A 12,492-nucleotide genomic window follows, 5' to 3' on the forward strand; every position below is an offset into this window, starting at 1 on the left:
CCCCCCTGGCAGTGCCCACCTGTGCTTGGGAGCAAGTCACTGTGTTTAGAAAAGGCTCTTCTTGATATAACTGGTGTTTCCCCTGTTCTTCAGCTTGATGATGACCTGAGAGAAAATTTGCATCAGGACATTTTTTAGTTAATGATTCAAGCATCACCTGAGCAGATCAATTGAAGTCACAAAACACTATCGCAATTATCTAGTATCCTCGCATGTTCCAAGGACACAGCTGTCCAGAAGAATTCTTACCACTGGTCTGAGGAATTTGCATTAATCAAAAGCCAAGCTCTCAGGGAAGCCGCGTGCATTTAGGAACTGGGCTAAGGATTAATGGACCGCCGCCTGCAGCGTGTCGCCCCAGCCTGGCCTTGTTCTCTGCAGCAGAAATGCTAAATCAATAGCTTGCTTATTATGCCTGTCACCCCGCTTGCTCTTTTCTCTCTTAAAATAGTGCGGGGAGGCTTTTTCCTTACTGTTAACTCAGAGAATGCTTGTAAAGTGTGGGTTAAACCTGCGAAGAAAGTAATTTTCATTCTCTGGTTTGGAAAATAACTGAGCCACTTTTGGCAGAGCTTTGATGTTTTCAGATATGCTAGGGATAGAAGTTCTAGATCCTTATTTTCCAGGCTAGCAATTACTTAAAGTTAAAATGCTGTTTTAGTCTATAAACGCATAGAAAGAAGGCTGGACAGATACACAGCAAACTAAAAAAGGGGGGCACCTGGGGAAAGGAATTGGGGGGGTGAGCATGGAAGAGGGAATACTTGTGTTTTATATGTCTGTATTCTTTACAATGAGAATGTGTTTTATTACATAATTGTATAACAGAAAATTAAAACAAATTTTATTCTGGTCACAAGCATGCTTTCTGCTATGGCTCACACAACAGAAATAACCCCAATCCTCTCTATTACGTTCATTTATTGGGCTCATCACACCCTGCCTTTTGAAACCTCTTTTGAACTTCTTGCAAGTTTATTTTAATTTTTTTTAATAAAACCTGCCTGCTTGCTGATTTGTAACGAAGGACATAGTCCTTTCCAGGACACTGGGTCCCACGCTCCAAGTCTAAGGCATGCCTTTCCCAGTGCTACATTCTCAGGGATACTGCCTGGTGAACATTCATTAGAGCCAAGGGAGTTGGGAGGCCATAAGGGCTTTTTCTGCTGGATGATGTTGGAGAGAATGAAACACCCACGCTTACTAGAGATAGCCCCCCAGGAATTAGAAATGCTCGTGTCTCCACACATTGCTTCATCCTACTCAGCCCCGACAATCCCTCCAGCCAAGATGATCATAGCACTTGCAAATTTACCTACCCTGTTGACCGCCTGCTTTACATTCACTATTGAACCAGCCCAAGTCCAAAACTGACATGAATTCCCTGACTAATGTTCAACTGAACCCCCCCCAAAAAAAAAGAGAGAGAGAGAGAGAAAGAGCCATTTAAAAGGGAATACTTATTGATTTCATTTTTTTTCTTGTTTTATTTGATAAGCTAAATTGTCCATTCTTCAGTGGTTAGGAACAGATATTTTCTTGTGTTTTGTTTTGCATTAAATATGGAACAGAGCTTGACCTTCCTCCAGGACAGAAAATTAGCTAGTTAACATTGGATACTGAATATGCCTCAAAGTAAACTGAAATACTTCAAATCATTTCTAGAATGAGGCAAGGCCCAAGAAATAAATACTCTAAATCAAGAATGAGGTTGGCTGAAGATATCTAGCATTTTATTAACTCTTTATGACTTCTTTATTATAACATGAAAGTCAGCTACTACAAAGACATAGAAATGGATTTTCTGGTTAACATGCAACATGTGGATTAAAGTATAACTCCCAGGGACAGAGACTCCAAGGGATAAAAGTGCCACCTTTGCTCAATATTACACCACAGTGGGGCACGTACAACGCAGGGCACTGTACGTGGACCAGTTTTATTTCTGTTTCCTATTATTGGAGGTCACTTTGGATTGTATTTTGCTGGTAGTTCTATAGTTTCTCTTAAAGTTTTTTGAAAGCTTCAGTCACTTTAAAAAAAAAATACTATGGTCCAATAAAGCTCTAAAATATGCTTATATACCACAGTGAATTTCAGGTGAAATATGACCCCAGAACATAGGCTGCATGGTTAGAGTAGTGATTATAATTTAACATTCATTTTCATGTTGTCCTTTTTTTTTTGTGGTATGCGGGCCTCTCACTGTTGTGGCCTCTCCCGTTGCGGATCACAGGCTCTGGACACGCAGGTTCAGCGGCCATGGCTCACGGGCCTAGCCGCTCCGCGGCATGTGGGATCCTCCCGGACCGGAACACGGACCCCTGTCCTCTGCATTGGCAGGCGGACTCTCAACCACTGCACCACCAGGGAAGCCCATGTTGTCCATTTTAATAATAACAATAGCCACCACATATGTGCCAGGCAGAATGCTGAGTGTTTTACTGCAATTATAGCTGATAACAACCTTTCGTGGTAGGTATTATCGTCCCAACTCACAGCCAAAGAACAGACAGAGCTGATAGTCAAACCCAAGTTTGTCTGGTTCCAAGGCCCAGGCCCTCATAATAGCCGTTCAGGCAAGTGGCATAGTATTTGCTTGGTAAAACTTCAATTGCAAACTGCTTATTCCTATTGTTTTTAATAAAATTCCATGATGTGCTTGACCAGGCATTTAAATGTTTGGTTTCATTTCTGACCTCACTGACATAGTGTAATACAATTATAAGGGATTTGGTCTGTCTTTTACATAAAGGTAATAATACTGATTTTTCCCCCCCTTTAGCCACCAGCTAAATATCTCCTTCCAGAGGTGACGGTGCTTGACTATGGAAAGAAATGTGTGGTCATTGATTTAGATGAAACATTGGTGCACAGTTCATTTAAGGTAAATCAACATAAGAAAACAATCAGTGATCTTTGTGATTTGGTCACAGTTGTATTGGAAAAGGGAAAATTAAAAGGATGAAAGCTTGTGGTTGTTGGCGTATGACCTCACTGTTTATGAAATCCCAATAACAGTTGCTTATTAACTCAGGTGAACATTAACTCAAGTAGCTGAATATTAACATGATTAGTTTGGGGCTGCCAATATCCCTGAGACTTCATTCTTACGTATGCAATTTGAGTTTTCCAACACTCTGCCCCCTGCAGAAATACTTTTCAGGTGGCACAAGGCAATCAGTGCCCCAGGACACTGCTATGTGTTTGTCAAGGTAACTGGAGCGCTGTATGTCCTGCAAGTTGTATTGGGAGGGGCAGGGGAGGCACTGTTGAAAACCATCAAGCAACCGACTATCCTGGAAATTTTCCCAGACCAAGTTTTGGAAGATGCCCAACTCTGAAGAAGACTTCCAGAGTTAACGGCATCTGAACACATTCAGCCATTTACCTTGACCGTTTTCATGACAAGAGGTTTTTGGAGTTTTTCCTACGCTTCATGGCTTAATGTGTATCCACCTGCCTGACCTCCCTCCTGATGGCTGCAGGGCCGCAGTGAGCTCAGCTTGCTCTCCATCTTTATCTCCCCACCAGAAAAACAGCCAAGATTACAAATTACCCGAGGGCCTCTATGCAGGGACAGCTATGGCTACACTCTTGGGAAATGAGTTAATTAATCGTTTTTCCATTTTTTGAAATTGTTTAAAAGAAGCAAATGATAAAAAAAAGTTTGGAAATAGGGGACTGGTGTGTTGGGGAAAAGAAGCAGGTGTGTAGGGTCCTTGTCCTGTTTTCCTTGGGTGTTTCTGGTGATGGAACTGCTCTACTATTGCTGGCCAGTTAGACCACATTCTTCTTTTTACCCCCAGCCCATGACCCCGTTTACTTTGCTGAGAGACGTGAAAGCACCACCTAAGATGGAGTGTGTGTCTGACACCAGCCAGTCACTCCTTGATGGCTCTGTGGGAAGTGGGAGAGCCATCAAATTTTCCTGAAGACCTTCCTCCAGAAACATCCCTCCTTGTGCCTGCTTCTCACTAAACAGAATCCTCCTTGACAGGACAAGGCCAGGCAGTTGTCCTAGAGTCCTTTGGAGAGTGGAGGCGGGGCCACACTTACCCTTGGCAGTGAGAAATGGCCCGGCTGGCAGCTGGGGCACATAGGTACCACTCATTCCCCAGCCCCACGAGGGCCCTCCAGGATTGGTCCCAGGGCTGCAGTGACCTTATATCCCAACTCAACACTGAATGGCATTGGAAGCCTTTTCTCCCCAATGGGCAGGATGCTCAAGACTTTTTCAAGTCCCTGAGGAAGAAAGCCCTTTAGGACAGGGGTCAGTTGCCACTACAGCATAGACCAGCTTCATTCCAAGCAGCTCTGGGAGTGTGGGCATCGCTGGCCAGACTGCCCAAGGTTACTGAGGGTTCCTGCCTCCAAAGGCGAGGCCTTGGCAGCCCCTGGTATCTCCAGGGCCTACTCAGAGGGCATTGATGCGACAGGCTGATGTGAACAGCATCTGTTTGTTTCTTCCCTCCCTGGCCTGCCTACATTTGCGAGCGGAATATTCTTTATCATATGGTTTTTAAGGTTCTGGGCATTTCAAAGCCCTTTGAGAATCCGAAAGCTGTGAACCTCTCTCCTTGAAAATGCGCATCTGTACAGCACGCAGGGCCAGGACCCAGGTTTACAGCCCTGGCTTTGGCCCGGTCTCGTGCAAGAAAAGATGGAGGGCAGTGCTTGCTCTGAGCTGGGCAATGGTTTTCTCTTGTTCTATGCTCTGTGGAATATGGTTTCACAGTCTAATGCCTTGTGAGAATTTCTTCCTTCAGTCTCTTGTTTTCTAGCCTGATTCTCTATTTTAGTTGTGAAATTACAAAATACTGAACTCATCCTTGGCCTTCCAACCAAAGCAGTGAAGACACTATAATCTTAAGCCTCAGGTGCTCTGCTGAGTGCTTAGTAATGGTTCTGTGATCTAGTATTTTCCACCTTTTTTTCAGTTTACATAGCAAAGAACAATGTGTGTGTACAGTAATGGGCTTAAAGGCAGAGACCCCAGTTCAGATTGTGACCAGAGTGCCCTGTGGCCACCACACCCGTGTTCTCCCTCCCTCTGTTTCTCTCCTGCGTGTCCCGAGGGTTTGCGGTCTCATGATTCTCTTGGGCCTGTTCATTTCTACCTGATTTGTGGAATTCCATTTAGAACTGTATGTGAGTCTATCATTGAGAACGTAGTGACTGCCGAAGCTTCCTATTTGAATTTTAAGTGTTATTAAGTGTCAGAGTTACTTTAAATATGCAGAGGTTTGTGAGTGTGCTACGTATTGTGTTACACAGAGCAGAACAGTCTGGGGTGGGCTGGCTCTCCCCACCTCCCACAGTAGGAGATGGTGCCAGGCAAGGCCTGAAATCACTGATGCATGCTGGATGGAGGTAAGGGCACTCATCAGATCCCTTGCTCTAGTTGTGGAAGACAGGAGAATCCGAGGTCCAGAGGGGAAAGAGCCCGCCCAAGGTCATGGCTGTGGCCTCTGACTTCACCCCACATATCCGATGGCCCCACTTGGGGTCCATGTGTTGAACATCTGTCAAGCAGCCCCTCACAGGGCAGTCTGCACTTGTGGGTCCAAGACAAATTCTTTTCGCCTGAGTAGCACTGTCCTCGGGGATCGTCAGGCTCTCACCTCCTCCCTCTGGTGGCCAGCAGTGGTTCCTGCCATGCTGGGAGGGCTCTAGGCAAGAGCGGGGAGTTTGACAAGCCCCGTTCCCAAGCCAGGTGCACCACTCTTTGCACTCTTTGCAGGGAGGTGATAAAAAAGTTGCACCAAGATGCTGAAAATGTAACAATGTTCAGAACAGAAAATAATGTGCTTTTCTTCTTGTGCTTATTTTGAGGAGCCATGGCATGCTTCAACAACATCCTCCTGAATTGTTTTTTCCAACAATAAAAACATTGGTCCAGGCAAGCTTTTTTGGTGCTGAAGTTTCCAATTTTATTTTGTTCTTTCAGACATACTAATTATAGTTTCTTTTTTCTCTAGCCTATTAGTAATGCTGATTTTATTGTTCCTGTTGAAATCGATGGAACTATACATCAGGTAAGAAATCAAATCTGAGTTTCAGTTAGCATTTTTTAGTAATCATGTTTCCTGTGAACTCTATTTCTAAATTCCCATTTCATAGTCTTTTTATTCCTAAATCAAAAGGAAGTAGATTTTATTAAAAATGCAATGATGTTCTGTTTTTTTTTCACTCAGATGAATTTTATACTTAGTTTATAAGGGAAACTCTAATCTATTTGTAAATATTAGATGTGGTTGCAAGTTCCAATAGTTCTTTGATTTGATGCAGACTTTTAGAAGTTTCCGTATCCCCCACTGGCCTACCTTGATGGTCTAATTAACTTCCCTGTGTAATTGCTTCAACTACTCTCCTAGCAGACAACAGGAGAATGTCACAAGTCACCCGCTTATGGTAGATTCTCGGGAAAAGTTGTCCGTTTCCAAGGCCAGCCAGTCCAGACTTACCTTGTCACTCCTGCATCGTGTTCTCCAGTGAATATTTAGCAAAATCCAAGCCAAAAAGGAAAGGAGGAAGGGTGTGCGTATTTTGGATCAGCAGGCAGCTTTGACTAAAGATGCCCTAGTCAGCTGGCATACATCTTTGTTCTGATTTTTTTTTCCCCTTATTTTCCTTTTTTCTTCATGAAGCTCCTCTGGAAATAGTTTCATTTATGAAATATTGGAAACATTGTAGGAAGACATTGTAGGTTTTCCGCAGGGATGATCCAGTCATCTTCCTTGTCAACCCCAAGATCTAAAGGGAGGGTCTCTGGCCTGGGGTGTTTATATCCCAGGAGGAAAACTCTCCCTTGGTACTTGAGCCGTAACAGGATGTCTTTCCTTAATGTCGGTAGTCTCTTTGGCCCTTGAGTGCAGGGTGTCAGAGCTGGGGGAATCGGCTGATCCAGCCACCTCATAGCACACATGGGGAAACTGAGGCTCAGCCAGGGAGAGGATTGGTTCAAGGTCATACAGGAGGAAGAATTAAAATGAGAGCTCCAGTCTCCTGTTCCTAACCCAGGGCTCTTTTGGTGATACTCGAGTCCCTCTCCTCCCCTGCCAGGAGGTCCTGCCAGGAATCCGTCCAGTCCCTGGGAAAGGCGGCCCTGTCCCTGGTGTCTCCACACGTCACACTTTTAAAAGCCATCAGGGAGCAGGCACTTGGGCATTTAACATTTGCAGAAGCGTCAACAGAATTAACTTAGCATCTGAGAAGCAGTTAAGGCTTCTGCATTTATTATCTTGGTTCGTGTTACAAGATAATGAGACAAAGGAGAGGCTGCCCACTGGCATGGCAGGAATTAGGAGAGAAATTAATCCTTTGTTCCTCGTGACCGTGAGCGTGGCCCTCAGGACCTGACCTGCTATGGCCAGCCCATTCTCGAAGGAGCCGCCCAGCTGCCCCAGCCCTCCAGACTGTGCTGTGATTCACTTGGTGGTAGATACCCCAGAGCTGGGGTCAGAAACTCTCTCTCCTGAGGGAATGAAGCCACAGGTGCCCAGAGGAGGACCAAGGCCCTGGCGAAGGCCGTGGCCTCGTTCAAGTAATCCAGGATAGGCTGTGCAGGTCCCAAGGGGCCTATTCTTGGTTACTTGCACGCGGACGCGGGCCTGGACGCTGGCCTCCGGGCCCAGGACCCTCCTCTCTGCCAGAGGCACCAACACCAGAGTTCCCAAACCAGTCTCCTGCCCTTCGCGTGTAGCAAAGCTTCCTTTCCAAGCAATATTCCCAGGGAGACTGAGGACCGCAGGCCGGATCCGTTCCTGGCACCAAGCAGCCTCGTGGGCAAAAGTGGGGCCTGGAGCTACTACAGCCACAGGTCCAGCCCTCAACCCACACCCAGGCCACCCTGCTCCTCTGGTTCCTCACTCCACATACCCTTTCAGTCAGCCATGTTTCCCACCAAGTCCTGGCTCTGTGTAAACTCCTTTACCAGCAGCACATCCTCCGTGTGGCGCAGAGCCCCGTTCCCCTCTGTTACTTGTCCTGTTAGGTATCCAGCCTGCTTCGTTTATGGCCCCATGCATTACTTGCCCTGGCCTGCTTTTCACATTTCATCTTCAGCCTTTTCTACCCCCATTTCCCCCTCTTTTATTGCTGCCTCTGAAGGGCTGGTCATGCAGGGCTCTGGCCATTCTCTAACACCCCAAGTGTTTTCAGGCCAGGTCTCAGGCTCATACTGTTTCCTCTGTCTGGAAGCTCACTTCTTATCCTTATCAGCCTGGTGAACTCCTATTCATCCTTCAAGGTCCAGGCCACATGTTCCCTTTTGTGATTCCTTCCCCTTGAGAGGGGAGTTAATCGTCCTCAAATTTATCCCTCTACTACAGCTTTCATTACACATGTTTATTTTGATATATTTTTCTGTATGTCTGCTCTAGACTGTGAGCTCTTCAAGGGCAAGGCCTGTGTCTCACTCACCTTTGTAACTGCTTCAGGCTGAGCCCAGAGCTGGGACTGAGCGAATACGAATTGAATTGAATTTTAACAAGTTTGAATTATTTTAGGGAAATGGCTAATTTCAGATGGAATTTATTCAAGTTTTAATTAGTTCTTCCCTCCTCCCACCTCCTCTATCTTCTCTTGCCAGCTCTGCCTTCTCTCCCTGCTCCCATGTTTCCTCACATTTGTTCAGGTTCCCCAGTCAGGAGCAGAGCCCAGCCACTCTAGGAAAGGCTGCTCTTTGCCCCCCTCTGCTTGGCGGCTCTTCCTGATGGCTGGTTTCCGGGGCCTGGGGTAGGCTGGCTTCAAGTCCCCTGAAGCATCTGTTTCTGGAGCAGACCCAAGCAGAGTTACCTTTGTGGGGTCAGGTAGATGTTTTCCCAAGCCGACAAGGAAGGCCCTTCCTTCAGCTTTGCTGGGCCTGCGCCTCCACCCCAGGCCGTCTTAGCAAGGGAGGGGTTCCAATCAGAGTAGGTAGCAGCTGGAGCAATCCCAGGCCTGCCGGGCAGGGGGCCAGGCCCTGACCTCCCGAAAGGACTACCCCAGACCACAGCCTGTGTCCACAAAGGGCCTGACTGAGAGCATGTACCGCGGAACGCACGTGAAATGAAGGAATTGTGTCACACAAATGCGGCACAACCCTTCCACTCACTGCTTCTGAAAATCCCCAGGACCTTCAGTACCATGGTCAGCTTCCCTTTCCCCCTTGGGAGGGGCGTCTGCTCCGAACTCAGACCTGGAGCCCAGTCTGAGGTGTGTCTGGCCTGAAGCGCCATATCTGACTGCACAGCCCTTCATACGTGCCACATTAAACCAAGGGGCAGGAGGCAGGAACCTGGTTAGGAATTCTTCCTGTGCAGGGTGTCCGGGCCCCAGGCCTCTCCCAGCGGCTGTGACTGACCAGCATGCTGTCCCTGCCGTTGCAGGTGTATGTGCTGAAGCGGCCACACGTGGACGAGTTCCTCCAGAGGATGGGGCAGCTGTTTGAGTGTGTGCTCTTTACTGCCAGCTTGGCCAAGGTGGGTCCTGCCCCCAGCCCTGAGTGCCCAGCCCCTCCACCCCTGCCCCCTGTCAAGCAGCCCTTTGTTAAGGTGGGGGAAGCTGTCTCCATGGTGACAGGTTCCCACCCCAGGTGGGGTGGATGCAGGCCATGTGCACAGCACCAGCCTGAGAGGCTTCTGGGTTACCATAGCGACAGCACTGGGAACAAATGCTCCATGAAGTTGCTCCCTGCGGCCGCTGAAGCTACTTACCCACAGACCAGGGAACCACACATGTGTCCAGTGTAACCAAGAAAGGGCGTACGTATCTCATCTGTTGACTGGCTACAGGCTCAGGCCTCTTTGCCCTTGGGTTAGCTCACACGGGTTTCAGGGAGAGATAAGGGTCAAAGATTCATCCACCTGCTGGGGCCAAATGAGAGTTGTGACTGCCCTCATGAGCCCTGGGACCTCAGGCCAGTTGCTTCACTTCTCTCGCCTCAGTCTCTTCTGTAAGATGGGGATGATTCCATCTGCCTCATGGGGTGGGTCAAATGAGATAATGCCCATAAAGAGCTTAGCACAGGGCCCCACTCCTACTCAGCAAGTGTCCGTGGAGCACCTGCCGGGTCCTGTGTGCTGTGCTGGGCACCGTCACATGGTAACCGCTACTGGTGTTCGTTCTTTATTATCATAATTATTCATGGTGATAAAATAATTCACACATGTTCTGGTCCTGTGGTTTGGTATGAATCTCTGACCCAGCATCTACACTGGCTCTGACCAAGGAAAGTGGTTTCTTGGCCCTCTCCTACTGTTGGAGGGAACTGGCAGGCTCACAGGGCCTCCAGTGTGGTTTAGTCTGTCCCTTCACAGGGGAGCGGAGGTACGTGCGTGGTGTGGAGGGCAGACAGGGCAGGCCCTGCTCCTAGGAAGAGATCCTTGCCATGACCATGTCTCAAACCCTGACCCCGATGGGGCCAATGCCATCCATTTGTTGATGGCACTGCCGGTGTCTCCATGGGCACCTCAGGGACCCTGAACGGCCCCAAAGATGAGCTCTGTGGGGCCCAAGTTAGCTAGCTGTCTGCCTGTCTGCAGACCTGCTCCAAGGACCCACAGGCAGCTTCCTCCCCCATGTTCTGTCTCTGCGCGGCTCCCTTCTCTGCATGTCGAGGACTCTGACCCTGAGTTCCCACGCACGCTGCTTTGCCAGGTTGGGCATTGCTGGTTTGGGCCATCTCTCTGTCATGGCCGAGGGGAGAGAGAACCCCACTTGCTCACATTCTGCCAAGCTCATCACCAGGCCGGTAGTGAGGGGATCCAAAGCCCCGGGCTGACCTCTGCATACTGTAAAGAGAACGTGGCCTCAGGAAAAGCATAATCTTCCCTGGTGGGTACCAAGGCTAATCGTGCTGCGGTGCCGATGGCTCTTCTGACAGTGCTCTGGGCTGCCGAGGAGCCTGAAGTGATAACCAGAGAAATAACAAACAGGAAGATTGCACAATGCTGGTGGATTGAGAGCTGTTTTTTCTTTGGCGAAATTGAAAGCACTCTTTCTTGGCATCATCCCCAGCACTTGCTTAAACATCCTTGTTCAGTCGCTCTCCCTGGACGGCTCCCACCTGCCCCTCCATCTGTCTCTCCAGCCCTTCTCTTGCTGCTACCCCAAGGCTGGCTCTGCCGAATCAGCCCTCAAGTCTAGCCGTCCAGCTTCTCTCCTCCCTGGTGCACAAGCTCTGCTGACAGGTGGCCGCTCCCCAGTGCTTGGCTCTGGGCTCAGCCCCAGCCAGCACTGTTGGTGCAGAGGACCTCCTGGCCTGCCACCCGGGGACCTAAGCAACCCTCTGCTGACTGTCAGAGCCCTTCGGTGTCTGCTTCCCCATCTTAGTGTCCTTCCTTCATTCACTCACCCAGCAAGCATGTACTGTGTGTGTCAGCCACTGTACTAGGCACTAGGCATACCACAGAGAACAAGAGACAGTCCCTGCCCACATGAAGCTTATGTTCCCCTCCTTCATCTCCAAGGCCTGGAGCCCCAGACTCAGACATTCCCTTGAAAGATGTATGCCACCGCCACCGTTAATGATTATGAAGAAATTAGCTAGAGTCAGCCCCTTAAAAACAACCCACATGGCACTTGGCTACCCTCACCAGCAGAAAACTGCAGAGCGCTGAGCTCACCCTACTTGGTTGGCAGGAAATCCAGCCTCCTCCTGGACTCTGCTCCATCAGGATGTCTCTGGAGAGAGGAGGACTCGCCCATGGAACCAGGATGCTGCTCGTAGCCCTGCATCCTGCAGCCGTGCCTGCCTTGGCTCTGCACTTGGGCTGCTGTGCGTTCTGCCACTGGCCTTCCCAAGACCACCAGCCTCGGGTGCTTCCTACCTCCCTGGCAGAGCCTCTGGGCCCCTAGGGAAACTGGCTGTGCCCCTCACTTGGGTCTTGGTGCTGAGGCCTGACCTAACATCGGGCTGGGAGCTGCCACTCTTTTGCCTTCAGCCCGGGCCACTCAGTCTGGATGAAGATTTTCCCTCAGGGATAACCCCTCTATTTCTTTATCCAGTTCAGCCTGCTTTGGGGGGAATTCCCTCAGGCCATGGAATAGGGCCAAGCTGGATGAACCCCAACTCTCAGCGGGGCTCGAACTCCCTCCCTTAAAACTCCTGGGCTCCAAGTAAATGGAAGTGCTGTCTGAGCACCATCCAGTGACAGTCGGGGGCTGGGCTGGCCCAGCTGCCCAGAGCACCTCTAGGGGGCAGTGTGGCCCCGTGCACACAAGACAGATACCAAGTCCGCTCTTTCGTTCACTGACGGAACTAGTATTTACTGAGCCCTACTATGAGGTAGGCACCCACAAGTGCTAGGGATGTCATGGGGAACATGACAGGCAAGGCCTGGTCCCTGACAGGTGACAGGAACGTCAGGTGGTCCCAGGTGGTGAGCTCTGTGGGGGCAATGGCTGTGAGGCCAGAGTAGGCAGAGAGGAAGGGCTGGGTAGGTGATAAGGGAAGCCAAGATCTGAAAAATGAGGAGACAGAAGGAGAAGTTCGTGCAGAGAGCGGGG

General features: G+C 49.2%; 1 protein-coding gene across 1 annotated transcript in view; it reads left to right on the top strand.

The window, feature by feature from the left end:
* The window catches only part of CTDSPL (CTD small phosphatase like), a 149,344-nt gene that overhangs the window by 131,460 nt on the left and 5,392 nt on the right, over positions 1-12,492 (top strand). The window contains exons 6-8 of the mRNA XM_024756353.1: positions 2,786-2,887; positions 5,982-6,038; positions 9,372-9,464. Of these exons, the coding sequence (XP_024612121.1) occupies positions 2,786-2,887; positions 5,982-6,038; positions 9,372-9,464 (252 nt within the window). The remainder of the gene's footprint in view (positions 1-2,785; positions 2,888-5,981; positions 6,039-9,371; positions 9,465-12,492) is intronic.

Source organism: Neophocaena asiaeorientalis, unplaced genomic scaffold, assembly GCF_003031525.2.
Source record: "Neophocaena asiaeorientalis asiaeorientalis breed wild unplaced genomic scaffold, Neophocaena_asiaeorientalis_V1.1 scaffold265, whole genome shotgun sequence".
Taxonomy (NCBI): domain Eukaryota; kingdom Metazoa; phylum Chordata; class Mammalia; order Artiodactyla; family Phocoenidae; genus Neophocaena; species Neophocaena asiaeorientalis.